At 38.2% G+C, this 27,369-nt stretch overlaps 1 protein-coding gene across 1 annotated transcript in view; it reads left to right on the plus strand.

Annotated features, from left to right (window-relative positions):
- Window positions 1-1,266: 1,266 nt before the first annotated feature.
- MMP2 (matrix metallopeptidase 2) overlaps window positions 1,267-27,369 on the plus strand; it is a 35,266-nt gene continuing 9,163 nt past the window's right edge. The window contains exons 1-9 of the mRNA XM_026856817.1: window positions 1,267-1,589; window positions 5,833-6,059; window positions 7,584-7,732; window positions 9,867-9,995; window positions 11,593-11,766; window positions 17,595-17,768; window positions 19,756-19,929; window positions 21,103-21,258; window positions 23,020-23,173. Coding sequence (XP_026712618.1) covers window positions 1,446-1,589; window positions 5,833-6,059; window positions 7,584-7,732; window positions 9,867-9,995; window positions 11,593-11,766; window positions 17,595-17,768; window positions 19,756-19,929; window positions 21,103-21,258; window positions 23,020-23,173 — 1,481 coding nt within the window. The 5' untranslated portion in view covers window positions 1,267-1,445. The remainder of the gene's footprint in view (window positions 1,590-5,832; window positions 6,060-7,583; window positions 7,733-9,866; window positions 9,996-11,592; window positions 11,767-17,594; window positions 17,769-19,755; window positions 19,930-21,102; window positions 21,259-23,019; window positions 23,174-27,369) is intronic.

Here is a 27,369-nt window from a genome sequence, read left to right on the forward strand (position 1 = left end):
CCCTTAGAAATCCTTGACTTTAATAAAGACTATTGAGTTCATGGATTACTGGGTGCACAGCAAAATAGCTTGATAATACCATAAATCAGTGAACGGTCAATATTAACTATTTAAAATCAAATATCAAAATATTATGAGTAAATACCAAACACCAGCAAAGTATTTCCTTTTCATTAACAGCCCTATTTGATAACAAGAGTCATATCTTGAAAATTTTCATTCATCATTCAGTGGAAAGCTGTGACAACATTTATGCTGACGTAGAGCTCTGAGGAACCGTGATGGCTGGACGCACGTTGAATAGAAACTGTAGGCACTTGGCTGGCCAGAACACAGTTTGCATTCATGCAGAATTGCCAGCCTCCTGTCTTAAAAAGTCATGAGCCAAGACCCTAGATTAGGGATATTCAACTAAAAAAAAAAAAAAAATCCACTTGCAATAACATCTCAAAGCTGGCAATATTATGAACGACACAGTAAAAAGGCTGTCCATGACAATGGCCATATTTACACCAAAATTTCAGACCAAGGCAGCCGCACCAGTGGACCAAACTCCCAGTATGAGAAAACCCCAAATTTCCCTTGATGTCAGTTACTGAGGATAATTTCTATTGCTGAATCTGCCTGATGATCTCCTATCCTGTAGGTTAAGGTGATACACTGTGCCTTTTGGTGGCAAAGCCTCCGGCTGGTTCTAAACCCAAACAAGCCACAAGAATCTTATTGAAAGCTCTGCACATTCTGCACAGACCAGGGAGGGAGCGACACTCACGCCAAGTGTGGGTGAGCACTGTGTACACAGACCTACAGTTAGTGTAGTCTAAACAGGAGAGGGACAAGAAAGCCTCACTCCACTGCACTGCTCCGTGCAGGGTCTGCCTCAAAATCCATAATCAAAATGTTTACTGTAAGGCACTGTGTAGGAGTGTAACCACATATGACTAAAGCAGATTATTATGTCTGTGGCAAAAAAAAAATTAACTAAAAATTAATAAAAGTACTTAGCCAGGAAAATAATATTTAGGAATTTATTTTTTAATTTAAAATCTGTGTGGTACACTTAATCTTGAAGTTTGTCAGATTTTGCATTTTTCTGCTCTCTGGTTTAACTAAATGCTTTCATATATGCAAATGAGGAGAAAATGTGGCCTCTTTCAGCAGTAATAAGTATCTGCCTGTTGCTACCTTAAAATCACAGCAATCACATCTGGTAACTGCCCTTTTCTCATGTTTCCACTAGTTTTCAGACTTCCTCTTGTGGTAGCTTGAGACTGCGCATCTGGATGTTTTAAACATACAAAGGAATTGCTAGAGCAAGCAAAAGAGAAAACGGTTCAGGGAGTTAAGATGTGCAGATAAGCAACTGGTGCACTGTGCAGCTAAAGTAACAGACAGGCAGTCGGGGAAAAGCTTTTTCTACAGAGGAGAGCACAAGTTTAGGCAGAATGAAGACTCACAATGTTTGTGGCTTTGTTTTTGAAGTACTATTACTCCAAGTATATCTTTTTAACAAAACTTTAGCTGCACCGTCACCAATCATTAAGTTTCCTGGAGACAGCACTCCTAAAACAGACAAAGAACTAGCAGTGGTAAGTGTTGGTTTCATCTTTGCTTCACATTTATATTGTTGTTTCATAAGCAGATGTTTCTTTCTTGTTTCAGCTGAGGCTAAGGAATGACTGTAGCATTCTCTCCCTAGAGTCTCTGGAAGTGCTAGCTAGCTAGCAAAGGTATCAGCTTTCAAAAGTTAAAACTAGAGCCAAGAAATGGTTCCTCTCATAATTTTTAAATCCGGCAAAGAAAGTTGTTTTTTGTCCTTGTCTGAACATACAAAATGATTTCATTATATCATTGTGACTATAATCAAAAGATTGCAATGGTAAGAGAGGAGAAGGGCAAATTAGAGACATCTAATTTTTTTACTTAAATCAAGTAGAAGTGAGGGCTTTTGAGACTCACTTAATGCTCACAGCTTTCAGATGTTTGTTTTCCAGATTGTTTACCGTGTGTTGCATAAACATAACTTTAAGGGACAATTACAATCGAAAGCTGGCTCGAGTTTCAGAAGCCATTGTGACTAGTTTTGACTTTGAAAAAAAATCTCATCAGAGGTTTAAAGAAACATTTTTTTTCTAAATTCAATCTGGAACAAAAAAAGGTTTGAATTTCTGCGACATTAGCATATTATAGCTATAACTCTACAGCATTTTATTCTAACCTTATTTTAGCCCTGTGGACCTTCATAAAAATGACATTATGGGGGAAGTCCATTTAAGGGGAGATTGAGATGGATTATCCTTATTTTAGCATGTAAATTATAGACATTTCTCTTCTTCATCAGTGAATCTATTCGAAAGAATATTGAGATAAATTATTCTTATATTAGGACACAGATTTGAAAGTTGGTCACTTTTCTTTAGGAACTGGTGTGCATCTTGGGAAAGCTTGCCAGGTTAAAGAAGGTCTGGGGGAGGGTAGAGAGAGAATTTCCAGATGGGAGCTAAGGTGGAAAGTTTAGGAAAAACAGACAAACTGACCCAAAAAGGGCACTTCTCAGCCTTTAACAAAACAAATTCACCCAAGGTTTTGCCTCAGCAGCAGAGCAGCCAGGAGATGGGGGGCAGTGCATATGGGAAAGAAGAGTGGGGTCCCACATGTCTAATAGCAATTTAAACACTTTTAAATAATCTATTTTCTTAGACACAGTCAGGCTTTTATTCAGTAACAGCAGTCCACATCTCCCCTCATCTCTGTTTCTTTCAAACAACCTATTTATTATGTGTACTCAGAGGAAAATTACAAGCTGGTTTAACACTGCAGTTCTTCTTTGTCTTTCTTATAGTATTCTTGGGTAATGCTAACTGGCTGCCTTTCCCTCACACCCTCCATCGGAACAGCCCCAACACTCAGCATCAGAACACAAATTGTTATGTTGCAGCTGGACCCTGTTTCATTAATGGGTTGGATCAAAATTCCAAATCACCACAGCTCCCTGCTGACTCTGGGGAAACTGAATTTTGCAGCCTAGGCCAAGATGTGGTTTACATAGACACTACATTTTCTTCAAGATTCTCTTCTCATAGAACAGCTGGTTATGTTGATTTCTCATCTTCAGTAAAATCTCCATTTTAGGAAAAACTGAAAGGAGTTAGCAAGTAAAATTCTTTACTGTGCCTCATTTTATATTTTTGGTTGTATACCTTCCTCCCAAAGCTAAAATGGCAAGAACGGCATCCTGCTTATTCAATAAGTTTCAGTCCTGATGTATAGTTTATACATGGTACCTCATTAAGAGATGCAAACAGAAGCATAAGAGAATATCTCAAACTACATTAAAATGAAAATTGGGATAAGAACAGAACCTCCAAACAGGCCTATTCGATTATGTTCTTATTGCATTTCACATCATTTCCACCAGGCCCCATTAACTCTGAGTAGACAGAAGCTTAGTGTAGCAGCCAAGGTGAAACCATTCTGTGTCCATTATTTGCCAGTGCCATAGTCTCCACTGGAAAAATACCACATCAGAAGTTCTAAAAATCACAAAAACTAGGCATAGTCTGTGCTTAGTCAGTAGGTGGATGGAGGACCTTCTGAAGGAAATGGTGTAACCTCTTGATTAAATCCTTTTTCTGAGTAAGCTCTGAACCATTTCCTATCCTGGACTTAATGAGGAGGTGGTGAAATCCAGGCTTGACCAACTGCCATCATCAAATATCCTTTGCTGTATTTTGCTGATGTAGTGGTCTGATCCCCAGTCTCCTGGGTGAACTTCAGTGAATTAATTAGATACATAAAGTAAGGTTTTCCTCCAGAACACTTCCTGGCACAAGGATTTAAATGTACAGTCATTTTGTCAGGCATCTTGTATTGATGTTAGAAATAGAATCTGTCTGATATATTTTTGGCAAATATACCTTTACCTTATTTTGGGTGGTTTCCGACCTTGGATTTGTGGTTAATGTTTTGGATACAGTACCTGAAGGATGCTTCTTCCTCTGCTATAGTCAATTTTACTGGAAAGATCCATAACTTGCAATCTTCCTGTCTAACAGCATCATTACTCAGGGCATCCCTCAGCTCTGTGTTAGGCACCAGTTTGGGTGCCTTCCCATCAGTTTGGGAACACCTGCCATTTGAAATGGCTGTAGCTTTTCTTTTAGATCTAGGCATAAAATCCACTTGAGTGGGAGCAGACATCACTCCACTTGTGCAAGAGAACCATAAGATTCACTTTACTGGATAAAATCTACAACTCCAGATAGTTTAGTCAAGCTGTTTAGAATCTGTGAATGAAAATAATTAGATAATGGTAGGTTATTAACAATACAGAAGTACCCAAACTGACATCTTCATCATAAACCATTTATCTACTCCACAGTGAAGATACAAATTCAACAATCTAAAGCTGTACATAATTTAAACAGCATGACTGTGCAACAGTCCAAGCTAAGGTAACATCTTGAGCTACAGGTTTTCTCAAATTCAGTCTGGATCCAAACACTGAATCCAAAACCTCTAGCTAGCCAGCAGTCTGTTGTGTGGCCATGTTTGTTGGTCTCCAGTTAGGAACAGAGTAGATAATGGATTTTAGACAGTTGCTGAAGATGTAACTCCTTGTCACTCTTTTTCATTTCAATGACTATGTTTTTATGGCAAGTTTCTCCATGTGCTAGAGACTGCCAGGCATTCTCTCAGGGTTGCTCCCTACCCCAAGAAGCTCACAGTTCTTCTGCCAGTCAACCCTGAATTTAAGGGAAAAAATGCTAAATACTGAATTGTTTGTGTGATCTTACTTGTGTATCACACAGAAGGTGGGGACCATATACGGATAATAAGGACCACTGCTGTTTATCTACAGTTTACTTTAATGTAAACACAAAACTTATCAACACACATCTGAAAGACATGGCTGCTTAATTGGAACAGCTGCCAGGGAACAGACTAACCCATTGCTACTCCGGGATTAGAGGCAGCAAACAAACCTTTTTTTTTTTTTAAAAAAAAACTGCATACATCTGCTAATTAGGTTAGACTGATCAAAATGGAAAGTGGAGGAGCTTGGGTAGATACTATTTTAGATGAGATGAAATTAATGGGATTTGTGCTGCCTTTTTGATTCCTTATGACCACTGTTTTCTAAGGAGAGGTAATTTTGTGATCTGCCACCATGGTTGTATCAGAAAGATCAGTCTGGCCATAATCTGCCGGAGCATTTGATGGAGTCTGAAGTATGCAGATATGGGTTGGCTGCAGTGTCCAGGCAACTGAGACGCTACCAAAGACCTTCTTCCTCAGGTCTTTGCAATGTTTGACTCAAAAGCAAATACATATAAATAGCTTTATGTGGTTTGAATAAACTTTTTTTTTTCATTTCAATTAATGCGGTCTCATTTGTGTGGCCGCTTTGATACCTTGACAAGTTTCTCAATAATCCATAGAGTCTTCCAAGAAAAAAAACCATAAAATCTAAAACTGTAAGCGTATTTATACATCATAAATAACCAAAAAAGATAAATCCATTTTTACTTTGTAGTTCTACATTAAAGCTCTATGCTCTACTTACTAATAAAGCAATTCATTAAGTAAAGGTTATAGCTAATAGTGAAAATGTTTGCTTAATTAGCAATGTTGTGTGATCAAGGATGGTTTGTGTCAATTAAGGAGATTCTGCTGGTCTCTCAGTTACTAATAATAGTATTTTTAAAAAGAAAACTTGCAAATTACAGATGGAAAGCTAACAAGGAATTATAGCATTTATTTGTAATGATTAACTATTTCTTTTATGAATTTTAAAGTCTTTGTTCTGTGCTTTTTTTTTTTTTTTCCAAGCAATACCTGAATAAATACTATGGGTGCCCAAAAGACAATTGCAATTTATTTGTCCTGAAAGATACTTTGAAGAAAATGCAGAAATTTTTTGGGCTGCCTGAAACAGGAGATTTGGATCAAAATACTATTGAGACGATGAAGAAACCCCGCTGTGGTAACCCAGATGTAGCCAATTACAACTTCTTTCCAAGAAAGCCAAAATGGGAAAAGAATCATATAACATACAGGTACTGACTGGTGATGTTGGGTTTTGCTCACATACAGCCATAGTGCTTTTAAGAACCAATCAGACAAGCCACTTAGAAGTGGAGTAGATGCTTAGAGGGCTAGGCAGGATTTCTTTACTTAGAATCTCTTTGTGTTTGGATAACTACCAAATGCTTCAGCAAACACCTCTGAAATTTCAAATTGTAAAATTTCAGGAATAATCGTCTAAAGATCAGCTTTATGGTTCTGGTAGAGATAAAGAGATTCTGATTTTATTCTTTGCTCTGCTGCAAGAATCCTAAGGGAACTGGAGGAGGAGTATCTCACCTGCTGTACAGTGGGGACCACAGTACTTACTGACTGCAGAGGCTGTGTAGGAAAACAAACTCCTCTGTGTTCAGCAGTCATAAATTTGAGGGAATCAAATAAATTTTAAAATAAAACAATCATATTTCGGATATATACTGACATGATTTAAAGCAAACCTATTGCAATAGGTTTGGCATGTTTTAATTTCTTACTCTGAAGAGTTAGGGACCAATATAGGTCTCACCGAAGTCAGTAATAATAATAATAATAATTAAAAAAATTATCTCATTACCTTAGGTGATCCAAGAACAAACGTTCAGCACCAATGAGAACAAAAGATTTATCTTAGCTACGTGACTTAGTCTGCTGCTTCCTCACAAGTTATGACTCAAATCATCCCTCACACTGCAACTAGCCTAATAAACACTGAAAAAACCTGTGGCAGCTTTTGCAGCCCCTGCTTGCTGATGTGCTTCCTCTGATTCTTCCTCATTCTCCTTAGGCACAAAGTAGTTTCCCTCACTATGCACAGCCCCAGCAGCAAAGAACTGGAAACTTGTCTTTACATGGAGGTTATCTGGCCACAATATAAGGCACTAAGAAGTCCAACTAAAATATATGAAGAGAAAGAAACGAATTTAAGAGTTTGTCCCTTTCCCATGTCAGGCCTATGGCACTCTCTTACATGCTTTTACCTCCTATTTCCCCACGTATCCTATTGCCAATGTAACCAACACACTGGTAAAGGATTAGCATTCAACTGGGATCAAACTACGAAGGTGAGGGATAAGGGCTGTTTCTCTGTTATTATTAAAGAGCAAAACAACCACACTTGAGACTTTCAGAATGTTATTGAGCTCCTTTCTGGCAAATAAATCTTATATATCAAGATGCCCTTGTATGTTCATGTCTAAAGCGACAGTATGGCTTTCCAGCACCTCAGCACTGATGGAAAAACCTGAATATTTTGTTCAAGGTCCACTGCCATGCAGGCTTTACAGCCTCTGGCTATGTAATTTTCTTCATGCTGCTGCATCAATTCCAAAGAAAAATAAATATAGCAAATGCCACATCTAAACACATCTCTGAATCAAAGAAAAGTGTTTAGATCTCACATACAGCAGCGTTACCTCTTAATTGGTTTCACTACTGAGTCTACTTAGCATTTTGATCAGTAAACAACAAATACTGGAAGGGGGTTTATGTGTTATTTAACTCTTCCTTTTACCTCTAAGGATTATAGGCTATACCCCGGATTTGGATCCTGAGACAGTAGATGATGCCTTTGCTCGAGCCTTTCAAGTCTGGAGTGATGTCACACCGCTGAGATTTAACCGAATAAATGATGGAGAAGCAGACATTATGATTAATTTTGGCAGATGGGGTATATTTTTCTTTTTTTACATACGTTTTTGGGTTTGTTCCTTTCATTAATCCTTAGTATTGGAATGATCTACCCTCAATAAGTAGTACCCATGAGCCTCTCTGGCAAACCTTGTCCTAGTTTGCACTTGGCTTATACAGGCTAAAATCTAATATCACTAAGATTTTTTTTTTCTTATATATGAGGGAGAGAGAGAAAAGTATTTATACAATATCCTTATACTATATTTATCTTTCCAAAAGAGAATCACTAGGGGCAATATTTTATTTTTAAATTTACAAATCAGAAATAGAACTGGGAAATATTGGTACAGATCTTCAGATGATGTGAGCTGGCTTTCTGCCACAGAAGAGAATGCCATCATACTGTTTATTTATAGTTCCATACTCAGTTTTTCAGTGATAGTGGTGGAGGTCCTAACATACTGGAGCTAAAAAATGGATTTTTGGCTTTCAATTTTGACTCCATAGCTGGTCTCTGTTTTTTAGCATAGCAGAAAGCAGCCTTCAATGCATCCTTTGGTCCTGAGGATTTTGAAAATATGGATCATAAACTGAATTACGGTTTGAGTCCAGCTGATGATAGGTGACTTGATTCATTTTTGTTGTACATGTCTTCTCAATTAATTTTGGTTTCCCCTGAAAGAATGTTTATAACTTTTCAGTGTAAACCTGGGTCATTTTAACTTATTACAGACAGTCACAGAATTTTTAATACTAATGAAGATGCTTATGCAGCCAATCACTTGGGAGGTAGACTTTAGAAGTGAAGTGAACAGTTCAAAGAATAACTGAGCTCTTTGTAAAAGCCTCCATTTCAAGCTGGTTTTCTTTGCTTTAGCTACTGATGAGTTGACCTCAAAAGCATCAGAGATTCTGTACAGAACTCAGAACTTCAGATCCTCATCCAGGCTGGCTTGGTTCGCAAAAAAGTCTTACAAAAACAGAAGTGTTTCTGCTGGTTTTAGTACTTGCTGGTTAGAGTTAGCTCAGAAACAGTGGGAGAAGAGCTTCTTCCACACTCATACATTCTTATCACTTTTCTGCATGTTGGATTCACAGGATCTGGGACAGCCACAAGGTTTTTCAGTTTTAAGCTTTCTCTTAAGCAAAGGATCTACTCTGAAATAAATGGGAGTAAAGCATGTAATGTATGCCAAAATCTTCTTGACAACTGGCACACTAGTCTACCGAAATGAATGAACTGAACTAGTCCTAAGAGAGTGACACCAGCATGAAATCAGTGTAACAGAATAGAGAATCAGGCCTGTGTATTTAGGGCTTCTGTTAAATGGCAAGACATCAGAGCAAAAGGCCTGAAATGATGCAACTGGAGATGCTGGCAGCCAGCTTTGATGCACAGGTCAGTGTGGTAGGAAAGCTATGAATACCAGGGTTATGCCCTTGCCAGCCTGCCTTGCCCACATGCGGTGTACTTCCAAGAAAAGCCAACAGTGTAATCACAGGAGAACTACTTAACCTGCTGTTGCCCTGTGAGCTGCCTGAGTCTCAGAGTGGTTGGTGTGGAGGAGAAACAGGCTCATTCACAGGACTCAGAGCACGAATAAGAGCTAGCTTTCCAAGAGGCTCACCACTGAGACACTCAGCTGATTTGCTTTCCTGCTCAAAGTAGTTAGTATCCTGCCCAAAGAAAAGAGCGCAGCAGCCTGAGGTGTGGCAGAAAACAGTAACCTGCAAAAAGAAACCTGCTTTTACATTCCAATCACTGTGTTGGATACTGATACAAATTATCTGAAAACACTCCTCATCTACACTGTTTATTTTACAGCTCCCTACCAGTCTCCATTGAGAAATAGCAGTGTGTATGCAGTCATACATATAATATACAATATTTCACAGTTCTTCACTGTCTTTGATTTCTTTCCACAATACTTAGGAGATATAAAATAACATTCTTGACAACTGCAGTACTGACACTTTATGTTCTTTGTAAGAACTGGCTGCTTCTCTTCTGGTTCAGTCTTGCCAGCACAGCCCATACCACTAAACTCACTAGTGTATCCTGCTGCTGTCTTGGATGGGAAAGTACACATGATAATCATCATTCCTGTATAGAATCTCACAGAGTTGAGGTCATTAGAAACTGCTCTTTTTTTGTCTGCTTCCTCCTGCAGAACATGGTGATGGCTATCCATTTGATGGCAAAGATGGTCTCCTGGCTCATGCCTTTGCACCGGGGCCAGGAATTGGAGGAGACTCCCATTTTGATGATGATGAACTGTGGACTCTTGGAGAGGGGCAAGGTACCAGACTTTTTAATGTTTCAGAACATAAGGCCTGCTGGCTCCTATGTTTTAGGACTGCACTAAATGTTTTCATCGACATGTCAATAAAAGTTAGGGGGTGAAAATTAATTTATACAATTTAAATTGTTCTCTACAAAATGTTTATGTAATTCCTAAATAAATGCTACCTAGGATTTCCCTTTCTGTTCCTCTACTGTTGCCCCTTGAAAAACTGAATTAATAATTGGCCTGATGCTGCTCAACCTTCATGAATTGTGGGAAAAGTACAAAGCCATGACTACAATTCTGAATGCGTAAGTTCTCAGGGTCTCAAGCTACAACATCTTTTTCATTTCTCAGAGGCAGACTGGCCAGTGCTTTTCTGCTGACATACTCTTTTTAAGATGACTTAAGCTATGGCTCTGGTTGTTAAAAACTGAACCATCCACCTGAATAAGTTTTCATAGAGTTGTGGTATCTGTCCAAAACAAATGGAATATAAAATCCCTCAAACTGACAACTGAAACAAAATTGACATCAAACAGTGGATTAAGAACATCTCTAGGAATCTTTAACAGGCAATTTGCTCTACCCTTTAGAAGAAAACAACTGAAGTCCAGTTAATATCACCTGAAGTAGACAAACCAGACCAAGTATTAGTAGTATGGAACCTCTTTTTTCTATTTGAACCATATAATACTCAATATAATTCTTCTACTGCAAAATAATTTGGAAAACTTAGAAGAATGCATACTCATGTTTGCCTTTCATTTCAAATTCTAGTTTTCTCAGCTGTCCTCCCATCAAAAAAATAATTGAACTTTAATACCAAAATAGTCAACTTCCTTCTGTTTGGCTTTCTTTTAACTTTAGCAGAAGCACTAACTGGTAGCTGTAGTAACTGGACTGGATCCCTGCCTCAGACTAAGAACGAACAGGAGGAAACTGTTTTCCATATTAGTGGAAATACTGCACAAGCATCCAGTTAGTTACTGGCATTAGAAGAAATGCTATGGATAAATGAATTATCTATACATTAACATGTATTACAACACTAGTACTGTAGTCATAAGACTATATGTGACAAACTGAAATAAAACCCAGGCTCTGGGTGTGTCTGCGTTACCACCCTATCCCCACAGTGCTGCAGCAGATCTCATTCAAGTCAAATTGGAAATACCAAAGTGGTTTATGAGGCACAAGTCATGTTCAGCTCATGCTCAACTGCTGCCTGGAACTTTTCAACTTATACTGAATATTTTAGACCATATTACCAAAGAAACTAAATTACTAAATGTATTAACAGCATGTTTATAAGTTTGCCTTGCCATAGTAACAACAACATATATATATTTTTCCAGGCTGATTTTAAGGACTGTTCATTCTAACACTTCACCATGAGTAATATCCATGTAATTATTTCAAAATTACCAGTTATTATTTCAGTTACGATCATGTTGCCAATAGAGAGACCAGCAGTATATTGAATTTTAGAGTGGAAATTCAGACTGCATTTTTATATCAATATTCTCCAGGGAAAGAAGATATCCAGAAACTGTATTTTTTTTTTATCAGTTGGTGGCTAATGTCACCACTGCATTTGTTCTCTTTATAGTGGTTAGAGTGAAGTATGGAAATGCAGATGGTGAATACTGCAAATTTCCCTTCTGGTTCAATGGCAAGGAATATAACAGCTGCACAGATGCAGGACGCAGCGATGGATTCCTCTGGTGTTCCACAACCAAAGACTTTGATGCAGATGGCAAATATGGCTTTTGTCCCCATGAGTGTAAGTAGATCATTGTTTCTACTGCTTTTTTCCTGGTAGAATGTTCCCTACTTATTTACCCATCCACTTCTCCTTGTACTTTTTCCACTTCCTTTCTGGCAGATTTAGATTTAGTGCTATTTAATATCTCCTCAGTATCTAGGCAGACAAAATTCCCTGTAGGCTTTAGCCTTCAGGCTCCCTTGGTGTAGGAGAGTTTGTAACTAATAATGACCCAGACCGAGGCCTTTCTCTGTAAACAGGGACATATTGAGGATATGTCTGAAGTGGTCACGGCCCCATATATACATCAAAAACACTACAGGTTGAGTTTCACAATCCAGGAAAGATGACCATCTTTTAGATGAAGGACAGGGCCAAATTTGGAGAGAGAGCACATTAAATGACAGAAATCTCTCCCTAAATTGCAGGCCATTCCACAAACAATTGAAATTGCATCTCCTTCAAGAGCAGTAACTGACAAAAAACTGCAGTTAAGGATGAAACTTATTAAGCCAAACCTCTATAACTCTGGATACCAGAGTTACCTCTATGACTCTGGATAACTCTGGTGGCCCAGGTCCTCTGAGTCTTGGAGCACTTTTAGTGCAATGTGACACTATTACTGTCACAAATCACCCTTTAAATGACCTCATACTGCTTTTCAAAATAGAAATGATTGAATTTCAATTGCGTATCTATGCTGGTACAAAGTTATTTATATGCTGGTACATTGCAAATTGTTAGCCAGGAAAGCACTCACATTTTTAGAATTTAGGGGTTTATTTTTAACACAGGTCTTAGGACTCTTACTCGTGAAGCAATGCTAATGGCTCACTTTAGATACAGGAATGACACTGTATTTCAGAAATCAGAACTCTATCAGTATCTGTACAAAACTGTTAGAAGGTCTAGGAAAGCTAAGATGGTACTTGATTTCTAAATTTTTGGAATGTGAACATAATCCTTCACAAGCAATTTATTTCATCTTTGGAAACACTCATTTACAGATTAGACTGTGTATAATGCTTTCATGTGGCCACAATGTTTTAAAAATATACACAATATTATTATTATCTTTCAAATGAAATTATGACAATATGTTTCCGTTAAACATCAGGAACATATGCTTGAAAATCTTTATTAATCTACTGGATATAAGATTTCAAGCAATTTATTATATGAGTGTTAAATTGATCTCCTGTATATCACACAGCAGGAAACCTTTCGAGAAGCAAGTAAGTATAATAGGCTGTAGCTTACTATGCTAATTTATCAGCAGTGTGAAGAGTAGAGAAGGTATGAGGCTTTTAGCCACTTGTTCCAGCTCCTGTTTGCCAGCTCCAGTGCTGGCACATATGTTCACAGACATTCCCAGTACTGCAGTTTCCCACATTCACTTTTTTCCCTTTGTACATAACCAATTGCTATAAACTTTTGGCATCAGCGAGTGTTTGCAAGGTAACTCTTGTTACCTTACATCCTGAGCAATGGATCCGCAGGGTCACTAAAACTCCAGCCTGCTACTGCTGTGTCATAACAAATAGTAAGAGAATCATGAAAGAGAATGAAACAGAAAACAATTGAGCTTTTGTTGGACTCATGCTAATCCTGCTTGGAACAACAGTACTAAACTTATTTATAATATTATAGCTATATGCAGTCAGTACAAGGAAAGAGAATGCAGATGGCTGAAAGAAAACTAGTGATGCTTAGGATGCAAAGCTAACAAAACAAGACATGTTCAGGGTTTTTCCAGACCAAGAATGCACAAGCACAGCCTAATGTGTCCCACGCAAGCCTCAACGGGTACTGTAAAAATGCATGTACATGTGTTAGTATGTGTGTGTCAGTTAAGTACGCATAATTTTTTGAAAGATCAAAGATATGTGTACATAGAAAAAATTCAGATACCCTGTCTTCAAAACCTCTCTGGTATCCTGTTGTAGCCAAACACTAAATAAATTCCTGATTGACAAATTTGGGGGTTTTCTCAAGTTCATTTGTGAAACCGTACAGCTTCCAATATAAATTACAAATTTTCTGCATCAGGATGCTAGTGGTTTGCAAAGATAAACTGTTGTAGAACATAGTCTTCTAGACCTAATGTGATAAAAAAAATATATTCTTTCATTTCCAAAACCCTAATTGCCCATGACAGATCACATCTAGAGCTGGGATCTACCATAGTGACAGCTATTTATACAACTATAGGAGATGAACAAGCAGGAGTGTGAACTTTTAACAGACTTCAGTTAATCAAAACAAAAAAGTTATTGTTAGTTACAGTATATGTTAGTTTCAGAACTAGCTTCTTTAGCCTAACGTTTACTTCAAGAGCTTGTATGTGTGCACACGCACATACCCGCACAATCATTTTTCCTAAAACTTTGCCATCTCCTTCATTCCAGACCTTTCTCCAATTCTCCTCTTCCTCGGGTTAATCCTTCCAGCTAGAAAAGAGCAAAATTGGGCTTATTTCTTTAAAATACTCCAAATGCTCAGATATAGTCGGAACAAAGCCATGATTATAGGTTAGTCAACCCAAGATCCACATACCCTGACTGATACCTTTGTAAAATTCCAAAGTCATATAAGACCAAAACCGTAAGCAGTGAAGCACTCTCAGGGAGAGTTCATTCTGGAAGTCAGTGTTCCTGGAAATGCTTGTGTCAAGGTTTCTGAAACAGAACAGAAGGGTTTCAGCCTTTTGTTTCTGATGTAATTGTTTCGCAAGATCCTTGAACAGTTATACACAGATGTTTCTTATTAAATTCAGAGCAGCATTGTTCACTCATTATTCCAAGACACCATTTGCTAAAACTCAGCTGATAATTTCAGATAAGGGAGGATTTACATCATAGAGTCTGTGTTGGGGGCAACACAGTTGTCAGTATTTGTTTCTCTCCTGTTAACTTCACTGAAGTTAGTTTCAGTTCGTCTCATTATAGAGCTATGCTGCATATTTGGAAACACTTTTAAAGCTATGGTACTGCACCAGGCTTTTCTAAAGTTAATCCCAGATCTGTACCCTAATTTTGTAGACTGCTTCAACTATCATTTGCCAAAGCAGAAGGGAAAGCAGAAAGTTATCTACCTGCTACACAAATCTTATGCAGGTGTGCTGAACCTCTCCTTTGCCATATGGGATCAAGGGATCATGAATCTGTCTTTACCAAACTCCATTGACACTAAGGGAGTTTAGGCTCCTAACTTGGGTCCTCCAATATCTAACATTACTGAGATCTGTACTCTGCCTGTACCTCCCTCACACTGGTCACAGTTCTTGTAGGCTGCTGCTCGACTGCTCTCCCGGGCAGAACCCTCATGAAGCTGCAGCTACCTCCACCTTGGATGTGTGCCACAGGGTTTTTAGCAGCCTTCCAGCCTGAAGTTTCCTTACATCCCAACTGGCTTATTTTTCTGGGAAGAGCTAACAGTGCAGTGCAGCTCACAGATTAGTAACATCCAGTCTGAATCTGCTCTCACATCAGCGTATCTTCACTGATTCTTAAATTGCTGAGCTTATCATGATGCAGTACTAGAGTTAGGCCCTTTAAGAACCCCTTACAAGCAAATAAAGCTTTTGTTTTGGAGGAAACTGACCTAGTCTCTGTCTTTAATTTTCATTTACATTAAAGCAAAGAATTTTCTGGTTAGGCAGAGGGGAAGGATTTGAAAATTTAATAAACCACTGTCACCATCACATGATGTTACCTCGAGCAAAATGAAAAACTGCATTTTGACTGTGACTCAGAAAGACTGCATGTGAAGCAGTAAGAGAGATTAACTTTCCATAAAGTTTTTGCAGCTTAGCCACATTTAAACCAATATATAAAAAAAAAGACTATTAAAATACAGAGTTTGCCAGATCTAGAGCTAGAAGCAGCTCATGTGGTAAATGAGTCATCTAAACAACTCAGTTTAATTTTGCCTTTCAATTCTATCATTCCTTTATAAAAAAATTAATTCTTTCTCCAAGCATGAGAGCCATAGTCCTAACATTACACCACCTGAGACAAATACAAACTTTTCCAGCTTGCTCTTTTTGAGAGGCACAGCGTGTGTTGCAGTTATCTTTTGCCTAGAGATAGGACCTCTGTGTGGCTGCTTCCATGTCCAGGATGCAGAAGAATAGAGATGAGAACTTGGCCAGATCAGAAGTTCAGCAGACTCATGTATGTGAGCCAGGCCTGCAACACTCCAAGTCCTCTCCTTAGTGGGACTGGAACTTAGTTCAGTAACTTACTGGTTCATGCCCCCAATACTGTGGCCAATTACTGATTTAAGTGGAAAAGGCAAAATGAATCATCTGTATCACAATACCCCATTGTTAGAACCCTTCCCAGTCACCCTTCAGCCAGAAAAGGTCTTGGGTTTTTATTTATTACTACTCCAAACAGTGAAGACACTCATAAACAATGTCTCTTCCCATCGATGTATCAGACTAAGCAAAGGCAAACCCCCTCAAATCCTACACAAAGACACTGAGGTTATAATGGCTTTTTGGTCATGAAAAATGACAACAGCAAAGTTAAAATAACCCGCCAGAACTTCCCACATACAGGTTTGGGTTTTAGCTGTAGCTTTAAACTGGGGGAAGAACAGGGAGAAAGGTGTCCCTTTGGGTACCTTAAAAAAAAGGTCAAATCACGCATACTTTACACTGGGAATTCAAACAGATGTGTTTCATTCTGAGGTGCTATTCTTAAATCTCAAGGGGAACTAGTGCACAGCTGCATGAAGGAAGGATTTTTATGTCTCTGTTCAGTGCAAGGCCTGGCCCTGTTTGTTGCCCCCACAGTTTCCTCTCGCCAGCACACGGCATTCACAGACACAGTCCTACCATTGAGGATTCCCACAGATAGAGCAACCGAGAGAAGACATAGGCAGATTCACAAGATGCTCCAAGCCACCTGAATTTTCATGTAATTCAATTTGGACATACATTTTTTAAATACCAGTATGAGTAATTTTATCTGTCTTCCTCTAGATAATCCAGAAAGTTTATAAAATCCTAGAACAGATCCCCAAACTCTTGACTCGGTTTAATCCTTCATCCACAAGAGAGATTTCTGGTTCTCAGGGCTGAGCTATGGGGTCTTGTCTGTGTATGTGGACAGACAATAAACAACCCCTAGAAGACCAATATACTACCTCCAGGAACATTCATGAAGCAAAAGACAGGAGAAGCCTCCATTGTTCAGTACTGTCAGAGGAGTCATAGTTGTCCTCTTTCTCATCTATTGAGTGCCTGAACCCAGATGCAGGGATTCTCAGAAATGAGAAGCAAAGCCTAGAGGAAAAGTCTACAGACCATTATCTGACTTTAACTCTACTGTATGTCATCATCTTAAAGAAACTGAAAATGTACACAGATGGCCATTAGGAAAAACTGATCCGGCTTGTCTGTGCCTCTGTACAGAGTCTGCCATTCTAGCTAACATTTTTTATGCAGAGTGCTAAGGAACATGAGTGACTTGCTCAGAATCCTCTTTCTAAATGTTGTTTCAAGAAGGGATATTAATTTTATGTTATGAGGCAGGCTATAAAGGATATACACAATTCAAATCATATTCAAACAGCTCAGTAGAATTTTCTTCATTCTCAGTTCATTTATAAAGAACAGTCATTCCTTTCTATACACTTGTGAGATTGTAACATCCTTTGTCTATCTTGCCAAAGCATTTAATTGTTGGTGTAAAATAGAGGCTCTAAAGTGTGAACTGTACCACGTGTGATGGCTTCTAGTCTCTGTCAAGACCTTCACCTGTTACCATTGGCACACTGATTCCTTGTTGATACTGAACATTGCATATTGACATTTTTCTCTTTCCTTCTCCCTACAGCACTTTTTACAATGGGTGGCAATGGTGACGGGCAGCCATGCAAATTTCCCTTTAAATTTCAAGGCCAATCCTATGACCAGTGTACGACAGAAGGCAGGACAGATGGATACCGATGGTGTGGAACCACTGAAGACTATGATAGAGATAAGAAATACGGATTCTGTCCGGAGACTGGTATGAGGAATGTTGCTTGCATAAAACAATGACAAATTAGACTGTGTTAAGTAACAAAAATCTCCTTTACCAGAGCACACAGAACTTGATGAGCTGGGCACAATTTCAGCATAGGTGGCCAAGGAAGTAACTAGAACAGGCCTGATCTATGTAAACGATACGGTATGCCACTGCACACCAAGTTTATCAGGGATACACAAATGTCACTGAACCATAGGACTAAATATCTACAACTGAAGGATAATTATGAGTAGATTACAATTTGTTCATGGCCCTGGAAGAGAAGTCTCATGTGATGGAAGAAAGCATGAATAATATTTTAGCTTAATACTTGCCATTTACACTTGAAGAAAGAAATCCTGTTTAGTATGTTAAGCTTGAGGTAATAGAACTTTTCAGCAATTCAAAAGAACTAAGTGAAATGATTTAGCCAGGAAAATAGATTTCTGCTTTCTTTACAATTTTTTATACTTTTAAACTTCTGTTACATAAAGGAACAAAAATTAATTTATAGCCTTGTATAGCTTGGCAGGTGTACAATTTTAGGATACAGACTAAAGCCAGAAGTATTTAGACTGTATAAGTTAGCTATGGCAGTTCTAAAATCTCAGGCTTTTAACAGAGCCAGGGGGAAGCTCCATGCACCCTGTAGCACCCTGAAGCTACATTCAAACCTACATGCACCCTGGCTTTTGAGTCTAGAAAAATAGACTAACCATTTGCAATAGGGATTTGATGTATTTGTATTTGGCTTCCTGTTACTTTTGATAACCAGGTGTAATCCTTTAATTTTATCTAACAGATGTTTAAAAAAAAAAAAAAAATCATTGCAACTTGATACACAGTTAGGAACTGAAAATTCTAAAGGATAGTTCAACAAACAAAAGAACCGATACATCTAGAGTCAATATATTCAAAGTCCTAGGTAGCACGGTCTCTATCACTGGAACCAAGAAATACACTTAATTTAAGCTTTTTTGGGGCATAAAAGGTTATTGTTGCAGGTAGCCGTGATTTTTTATTATTATTTCTGGCTCATTAATTAATGATAATGAATGAGAAATAAATAATAATAATTAGGGATACAACTAGCTTTGCCTCAGTGTTGCTCTCCTTTACCTTCCCAGAAGATAGACCATAATTTGAAAACTGTAATTACCAGGTAGCAGTGTAAATGAATTTAAATGAGTTTTATATTCTTTTCATATTCTGTTTACAATACCTACTTTAAACTGTATTTTCAAGTTTTACACCCTCTTCCCTATAGAAAATACTTGTACATGCATATACAATTGTTATTTCTTATATATTACTGTCATATACTACAGAGATGAGAACACAGGGGAAAAATTTACAAGTTTTTTTTAAAATACTGAGTAAAAAAGATGTCACCCACGTTTGGTATCCTTCTCTTTTGAAAATGTGTAAATCCATATGCTTTTAAACTGTACCCTGCTGTCAGCATAAAGCAATTCCTCAATTTATTTGGTATAACTCCTGGTCTGGACCTTTTGGGGACTTTTACTTCAAAACTTATATTTCAGTGGGCCACCAACTAGACAGGTGGATACTCAACAAGCCTTTAACCTTTCTGACACTAAATCTACCTTTGGCCCATTTGAGACATACTTTAAAACATCACCAGGAAAGCCCATCAAAAGATACTTGCCATGCAATCACCTTCCACAAAACACTGTTATCTGCTGCTTTCTCAGAACTGGGAAGATGAATCCAGGGCTCATTCTCACTCCCACCAAAACCACTGGCAGGATCATTGCAACAGCCATGCCTAGACTTTTTCCTTTTTTTCCTGTCAGACAATTTTCTGTTCAAGTATTTCTTTTAATCTTACTCCTCACATTCTTAATAGTATTGCAGATTTTCTGCTTGCTTTCTGGTTTTAATGTGTAGTTTAGGAGAAGATGCATCAGCTTTATCTCACAAAAGGGATTCCTTTCTCACTGTGTTTTTCTGCCATTTTCCACAGCTATGTCAACAGTTGGTGGAAATTCAGAGGGAGCCCCTTGTGTATTCCCCTTCATCTTCCTCGGGAATAAATATGAGTCCTGTACGAGTGCAGGGCGCAATGACGGCAAGCTGTGGTGCGCTTCTACCAGCAGCTACGATGACGACCGCAAGTGGGGCTTTTGCCCAGATCAAGGTAACACACTGTCAGGGCAATACAATGGTAACAGCATATTGACCACACTGATGACATCACACTTAATGATGATTTCATTCTCATACTTATCACCCCTGCCTGGTTACAGTACTTCTCTCCAGCTCAAAATTTGAGTAAAACCCCTATGTTTAAATGTGAGACTATTGTTAAAGAGTCAGTCCCAGAGCTCATCTGCCTGAAACATTCAGATTTTCTAAAACTATAATGAAGTGGCTTTCTAAACCACAAAAATAAATAAATAAATAATAAATTTGATAGATAGATAGATAAATAAATAAATAAATAACATTGTCCTCATCACCATTTCTTCCTGCCAAGGCTAAAAGTCAGAAGTACTATAGTATTTCACTAGTATGTAATAATCATACTCTGATATTGGCCAAATTAGGAAGAAATGCTAAAAGTAAAAAATTAATACATTTGTGACTGATATTGCCAAAGATGAAAAACACATTTAAAAAAATGAGAGATGCAGTATAATGTTTGTATGGTGAATATCAGTATTTTAAATTATTTTGGTTAATCTTTGTCCTTATTTGTAATATGGGTAAAATTAAATATAGCAAAAGGCTTTTTACACATTTACAAACAAATGCTAGATCAGGTTTCTCTTTTAGGAGGAAAATAACTGCCAAATTTTAGAGACTGTTTGAACACAATTGATAAAATGTCACCCTATGATAAAAGATTTTTTTTTAACCTAACAATATTTGGTAGAAGAGATTCAGGTTCTGTTCACAGACCCACAGATGTACAGACCTGTTTATCACTTACATGCCATTGCAGGATTAAAAGTAAGATTTGAGGTCTAGATTGCAAGTTTAATTTTTCTGTGCCTAAAAGAAACTGTCTGATTTTATTTGCTACACTTCGTTTTTTTCACAGAAGTATTAAAACAGTTGTCAAAATCACTTGCACGTGAGACAGCAGCAACAGCTATAGAAGAGGTTTTAGAATCTCTCTAATGAAATGTCATTTCTGGCAATATGTATGGCATTCACCGTTGAAGGCTGTAAATATTAATTATGGTATTTATTATTGACTATTTTTGGTGGGTAGCAAGGAAAATAAAATTATAAGACTATGAATAACCTGTGTAGTACACTTCTATTGAGATGCAAGCAGCTAATAGTATCTTGCTGTGTTATTTAGGTTACAGTCTCTTCTTGGTTGCTGCTCATGAATTTGGCCATGCTATGGGATTAGAGCACTCTGAGGATCCAGGAGCTCTTATGGCCCCTATCTACACCTACACCAAGAACTTTCGGCTTTCTCAGGATGACATTAAAGGGATCCAGGAGCTATATGGTAAAGTCCTCTCTTCTCAGCAGAACTCATCAGAAAAGCATGCAGTACAGGCTGAAATTTGGGATTCAACTTGCAGTAAATTACATACTGCACAATACCACCAATGCCAGAAACATCCCCTGTTCCTTTCTCCCTGCTCTCTTCATGTTATTACTTCAATCAAATGTCACAATTTAAGGATGAGGCATCACTAAATTTACTGAACTAACAGGAGCCCCAAAACTCCTCATAACCAAACTGTTAGATGAAAATTTCTAATGCCTTTACTGGGACAATGAAATGCTGTGCTTTTCTCTAGCTTGAAATCTGACATGGGTGCTTCGGGGTACTATTGTCTACAGCACTCTGAGCTTCCCAGATTGCAACTCCCTGTAAGAGGGGAAGGACGTTGTTTCCTGTCCCAGCTTGGAAACAGTTCACATTGCCTTCCCACAATAATTCAACTGTACTGTCACAATAACATTTGCAGAGAGTGTGTGGGAGCTGATACTTCAATGTAAATTCATTTGGAAAGCTGATGGAGAAAAGGTGGATTTAAGTAGTTTTATGTGGGTACATCTTTAAAATTTATTATTTTCTCCACAGATACTTTTAGTAAAATGTATAAGTATTAAGATTTAAGTTCCTTCCATGTATATATTTTCTACCTTGTAGAGGCACAAGTTTACTACAGTCAGTAGAAGAAAATCTACATAATTTCTCTTTCTGTACTTTTCACTTTTCTACTGAGATATTTTCCTAATTGTGACTATATTCTACAGTATACAACACCTTAGAAATGATAATAGGAATATACTAAAATGATTACCACAAGACACCTTTTTATCAAAAATCTGATTTGAATCTTCTTTTTTTTTCCTTTCCTTAGCTGCTTTAATTAAGACTGGGAATTGAGATATGGGCAAGGTTAAGCGAATTTTCTAAGTTCATATGGAGTATCTTTGATAGAGTTCAGAATTTAACCCAGTTCTCCCAAGGCACACTTCAAAACCCGAGACAAAACTATCTTCCTTGTCTCTTTATAACCGATATAACCCTTTACAAACTGCTTTCTATATGAAACAATTGTTAAAAAAACCCTTTCTTTTCTTCCAATATTATTATCTCAAATCAGCTACATTCCACTTTGCTTCATACAGTAAATCAACCTGATTCTACGAAAAAAGGCAAATGCCTCATAAGGCAATACAGCAGTAGCAAAATAATGAAACAAAATAAAATAAAACAGATGGCAAAGTGCATGTTCTGAAGAATACATTTTGATTATTTATGAGGGCAGAAAGATAATACAAATGGCTCAAAATGCATCTTTGTAACTTGCAAACTATTGGCACTTCTGGAAAGATAAATCTACTTTGACATCTCTCTCAGTGGAGTTGCAGATAATTCTGTAGAAGGACTTTGAAAGGCATTTCTCTTCTTTTTAGAAGCCAGTAAAATAAAAATTGTAATGTTAACATTGAAACCCAGTATAGTGGCTTCTGAATATCTTTCAAGTTAAACAGGCAGCTCAACATGGAAAGACACTCACACAGACACAATGAGGCCACACAGCAGATTACAGCAGGACTGGAAGCTAAGGCCTTCTCAGATGTTCTTGACTACCCTTCTTCTAAAAGGAATTTATTATAAGTTTTTTCTCCTTCAAGCACTGCCTCCAAATTATTCCCCTTCTAGAAAATATTGTAGCTGGTGTTCTCTATGTAAGCTATGCAAACACTGTATTTCAGTGTAACAGAATATCTCTGTTCACCTTTACAGAAGTATCGCCTGATGTTGAACCTGGACCAGGGCCAGGGCCAGGGCCAGGCCCACGTCCAACCCTTGGACCTGTCACTCCAGAGCTCTGCAAGCATGACATTGTATTTGATGGAGTCGCACAAATTAGAGGAGAAACGTTTTTCTTCAAAGATAGGTAAGTGAGATAAGTTGCTTACCAATGGGGCCTCAAGTGGAGGAATCTGTCAGAACTATTCATCAAACTCTAGAAATTTAATAGGCACATTCTCTGTCCTTTCACTTATGTGTTTAGAGATGGCGAAGTGTCATAATCAACTCCTAACAGAAAGAGATGGCAAATTCTCATTTTATGGTTAAACAATAAGGCCTTCTTAGCCACAAGGGCATACTGCTGGCTCATGGCCAATTTGGTTTCCACCAGGACCCCTAGATCCTTTTTCATGAAGCTACTTTCCAGTCTGTTGGCTCCCAGTATGTACTGGTGTTTGGGGTTGTTCCTCCACAGGTGCAGGACCTTGAACTGGGCTTTGTTGAACTGCACGAGGTTTCTGTCATCCCATTTCTCCAGATGGCAGCACCACCCTCTGGTGCATCAGCAGCTCCTCCCAGTTCCGGGTCATCAGAAAATGTGCTGAGGGTGTGCTCTGCCCCATCATCCCGATCATTACTGAAGATGTTAAACAGTCTTCTATCCAGTGCTGACTCCTGGAGTACACTGCTAGTTAGTAACCTACAGCTAGACTTCGTAGCACTGACCACAGCCTCTAGGCCCAGCCAGTCAGCCAATTTTCAGTCCACCTCACTGTCTGCTTACATCATCCATACTTCAACAGTGTCTCTATGAGAATCTTATTGCAAAACAGGGTTAAAAAAACCTTTCTGACCTTCTCTCCCCTCATCTACCAAGCCAGTGATTTCATCATAGAAGGTTATCAGGTTGGTCAAGCATGACTTCCCATTTGTAAATCCATGCTGATTACTCCCAACCACCTTCATGTCCAAATGATTTTTGTAATTAGAGATAGGTGAGATGATTATGCCATAAATTCATCTTTTCCTAGAGCTACTCTCAAACTTCTTTGAGAGTCTGGAATTTTCAACTTCAGCCATTATTTTAGGCAGTTTTGTGTTGGTTTTTTAATTTCTAGTTTCTGTCCTATACTGGGATTGCACAAGTCAAGATGCTATGACAACAACTGGGCTGCTGGTACTTCTATCTAAAACCAGGACAAGGAAATGCCACAAATCTCATAAAAAAGCCTGTTCTCATGATATCTTCTGCCCAATTTTACAGACTGGAGAGCAAAAATTAACCCAGGTGACAGCCGTGCTGACAAATAAGGGTTGCTTAAAAGGGTGAAGTAGGTGGGAGACACATCCAAACTTCTCAATGCTTATGCAAACCAGATATGACCCCCAGAATCTTTAGAGATTTACCCATCTGTAATTTTAATCACAAAATTAGCAATGGAAAAGATGCATTAGCCAGTCCATTCCCTGCCAAAGAAAGATTCATTCCCTGTAAAATTTCCGGATGCCTTTTGTAGAAAAACCTACAAGGATTGTAATTGAGCAATGGAAATCCCATCACTTGCAGTGAAGTAGAGCTCTGGAGGCACCATCCTTCCTGATTTCATTTCATATAGTCTGCACTCTGGGGGAAAGCTTCAAATCTGGCTGAAGGAAAATTTCCAATCTCAACTATTAAAAACACTCCTTCAAAAAAGTAGTTCACCCAAAGCTAGTCACAATAATCTCAGATGCCTCTTCCACCATGGAGACATTGTTTTAGCAAATCTTCAGTTGTAGTATAACTTTCATTGTGATAGACTGACCCAAAGAGGATCTGGTTCTTTCCCATGTTCATAGAGATACAATCAGGAAATCTGTGAGCAAAGTCTTGTCCCTGAGTGGTTTAATCCAGTTTGAGTCCAAAATCACTAAATAACAGTTTTATGTGACTCATGGCTGCTGTTATAACACATCAAGGACACTGGTGATTTGGATAGGCTACATGTGTGCGAGGTCTCTGAGGCAAAAGACACAAAAAGCATTTTTGATGCAAAAGCAGGGACATTCCTGATAAAATGAGGTGGCTGCACAGCTGCAGCTCCCACTGCCTTTGCCAGGGCCTGTATTATCCAGCTGCTCAGAAATGAAGAGCATCTCCCAAGGACTACAAGACTTGGCAGCACCATGTTGAGAGACACTAAAGCTCCTTTTTCTCTGCCATAAATCAGTGCCCAATCTGAAATCATTTATCCTCAGTTACCCTGAACATTCTCCCAAAGCCACTGAAGATCTAGGCCCACACACATTTACTGCGCGTGCCTAAATCAAACACTGTCTGCTATCATACAGAAACATATACAAGCATCTGAAGCTGATGGAAGTATTACAACTCACCTGCTCATTGCTCCTTCCCAAATGTCAGCTAAAATTTAAGAGGAAGCAGGAACCAACAAACAAGGTCACCCTCACAAAACAGCAATTTAATAGTTATCTCCTGTGGGTATAAAGTCCTGCCATTTCCTCCAGATTTAAATTATCAGCAAGAAGATATGAAGGATTTATTACTATGCTCCACAGTTTAACTCTACTCACCAGCTTTTCATATCAAAAAAATCATGGTTAATTGGGTAATTTTGCAGGCTATAGTATACAGTAATTCCTTCAGTACATTTTCTTCTACTTCCCATCTATGTGATACCCAGAATAATGGTGCTTTGGGTTTGAAGTCTGACATCATCTTTATCACTGGCTTTGTGTTTTAACAATGCAGAAATTGGATATCAAACTTCTGGTTGTAAGAACATAATGTTCCCCATTTCTATTACAGCTGCTAGGGGCAAAATAGTTCACTGAACATTCCTGTGGGGACACCTGTGGTACCTTTTGTGCTATTCCTCTTGGCCCTAGATTGGCAGCCTAAGATTCCTTACAATCCAGTGATCCCTAATGGCAAGAAATTGCCCTTTCTTGGCCATGAAATGGCCTTACAGAAAGTCAGCACTGGGCCCTTTCACCAACAAGTTGCACAGAGCTGGCCCCAACACACTGGCCTAACAAGTTTGCCAAAACCAGTGCCCACTTTTGCAAGCACAGTCATCAGAGACCAAAAGTATTCACCTCAGCTCAGTGCCTTCAAAAGGAAAAACATTCTCACAGTATTAGAAAACTCTTTCAGGTTCCACACTGTCCACAGCACACTGATCTTGTTTTGCTCACTTGTGGGCCTTGGTTTTCAGCCAGACCTCCACCTGGCTTCTGCTTTTGTAAACTGGTAATCACGCAAGGCTTGATCCAACAAGGAACAATTTAAAATCTATTCCTAAATCAGCAAAGCAAATCCGTATTCTATATAATCCCAACAAAACAGAATTATTTCGCATTCAAGTACAGTTGGTCAAAGAACTATGTGAGTACCAAAACAATCTGTTCAAACTGACTCATGCTTTATCGAACATGCAGCAAAAGCAGACAATTGTTGAATTGTTTTGCTCTGGAATTGCTTTGACTGTCAGTCTTGCAGCTTTCCAAGTATCAGGCAAGCAGCATTATGACTCACTTTTGGAATTCAAAAAACAAATGTCTATCATGTGCCGTGTGACTTCCATGATTCATGAAAATGACCATAGCATCCAACTGTCATATTACACAAGCAAAAGGAGTAAATAGCAAAAAGGAGGTTAGATCAGATTAATTCTTTCAAAATAGTGTTTTTCCCTCCCCCTTCAAACCAAAGAAATAAAAGGGAATTACTGGAGGTGCTGTTGGTTATAGAGAACACTTGAGCTTTTCCACTGGGCACAGAATCCTCCAAGCAACTGAGTGTCCGAGTACAGCATTTACACAGATGTTTTTCTTCTGAAAGTGAACAAAAATTCAAACTTCTGATTTGGTCCCTTTACATAACTGCATGTAGTAGTAGTAATAATAATAACAGCAAATCTTGATTATATTGAAATATAATGTAAAATATTTACTGTTACAAAATATTAAATCAGTCTATAAACATAAGATTAAAATTTAACCTGAATGAGTTAAAACATTTTAACATGTTCAAAGTGAAATGAGAAAGCCAAATAATTATTGTCACCATCTCTTCAATAAGATGAGTAGAAATACAAATACCTCCTACCCGATTCAAAAACAGAAGAAAATTCAGTTTTGACAAAGTTTCCCTTTCCATGAGGAAACCTCACCATTTTAACAAGTACTTTGAAATGTGTGCTTTAATAAAAACTTGGTGTTCGAGTCTGTTGGCTCTGGAAAGTTTGGAATTCATTCAGACACTAATTATTAGTGCTGACTCAACCATAAATCAGGCCCAAATGTGATTGTGAATTCTGTAACTGATTTTTAAAGGAG

Source organism: Athene cunicularia, assembly GCF_003259725.1.
Source record: "Athene cunicularia isolate RWA chromosome 11 unlocalized genomic scaffold, athCun1 chr11_part1, whole genome shotgun sequence".
Classification (NCBI taxonomy): domain Eukaryota; kingdom Metazoa; phylum Chordata; class Aves; order Strigiformes; family Strigidae; genus Athene; species Athene cunicularia.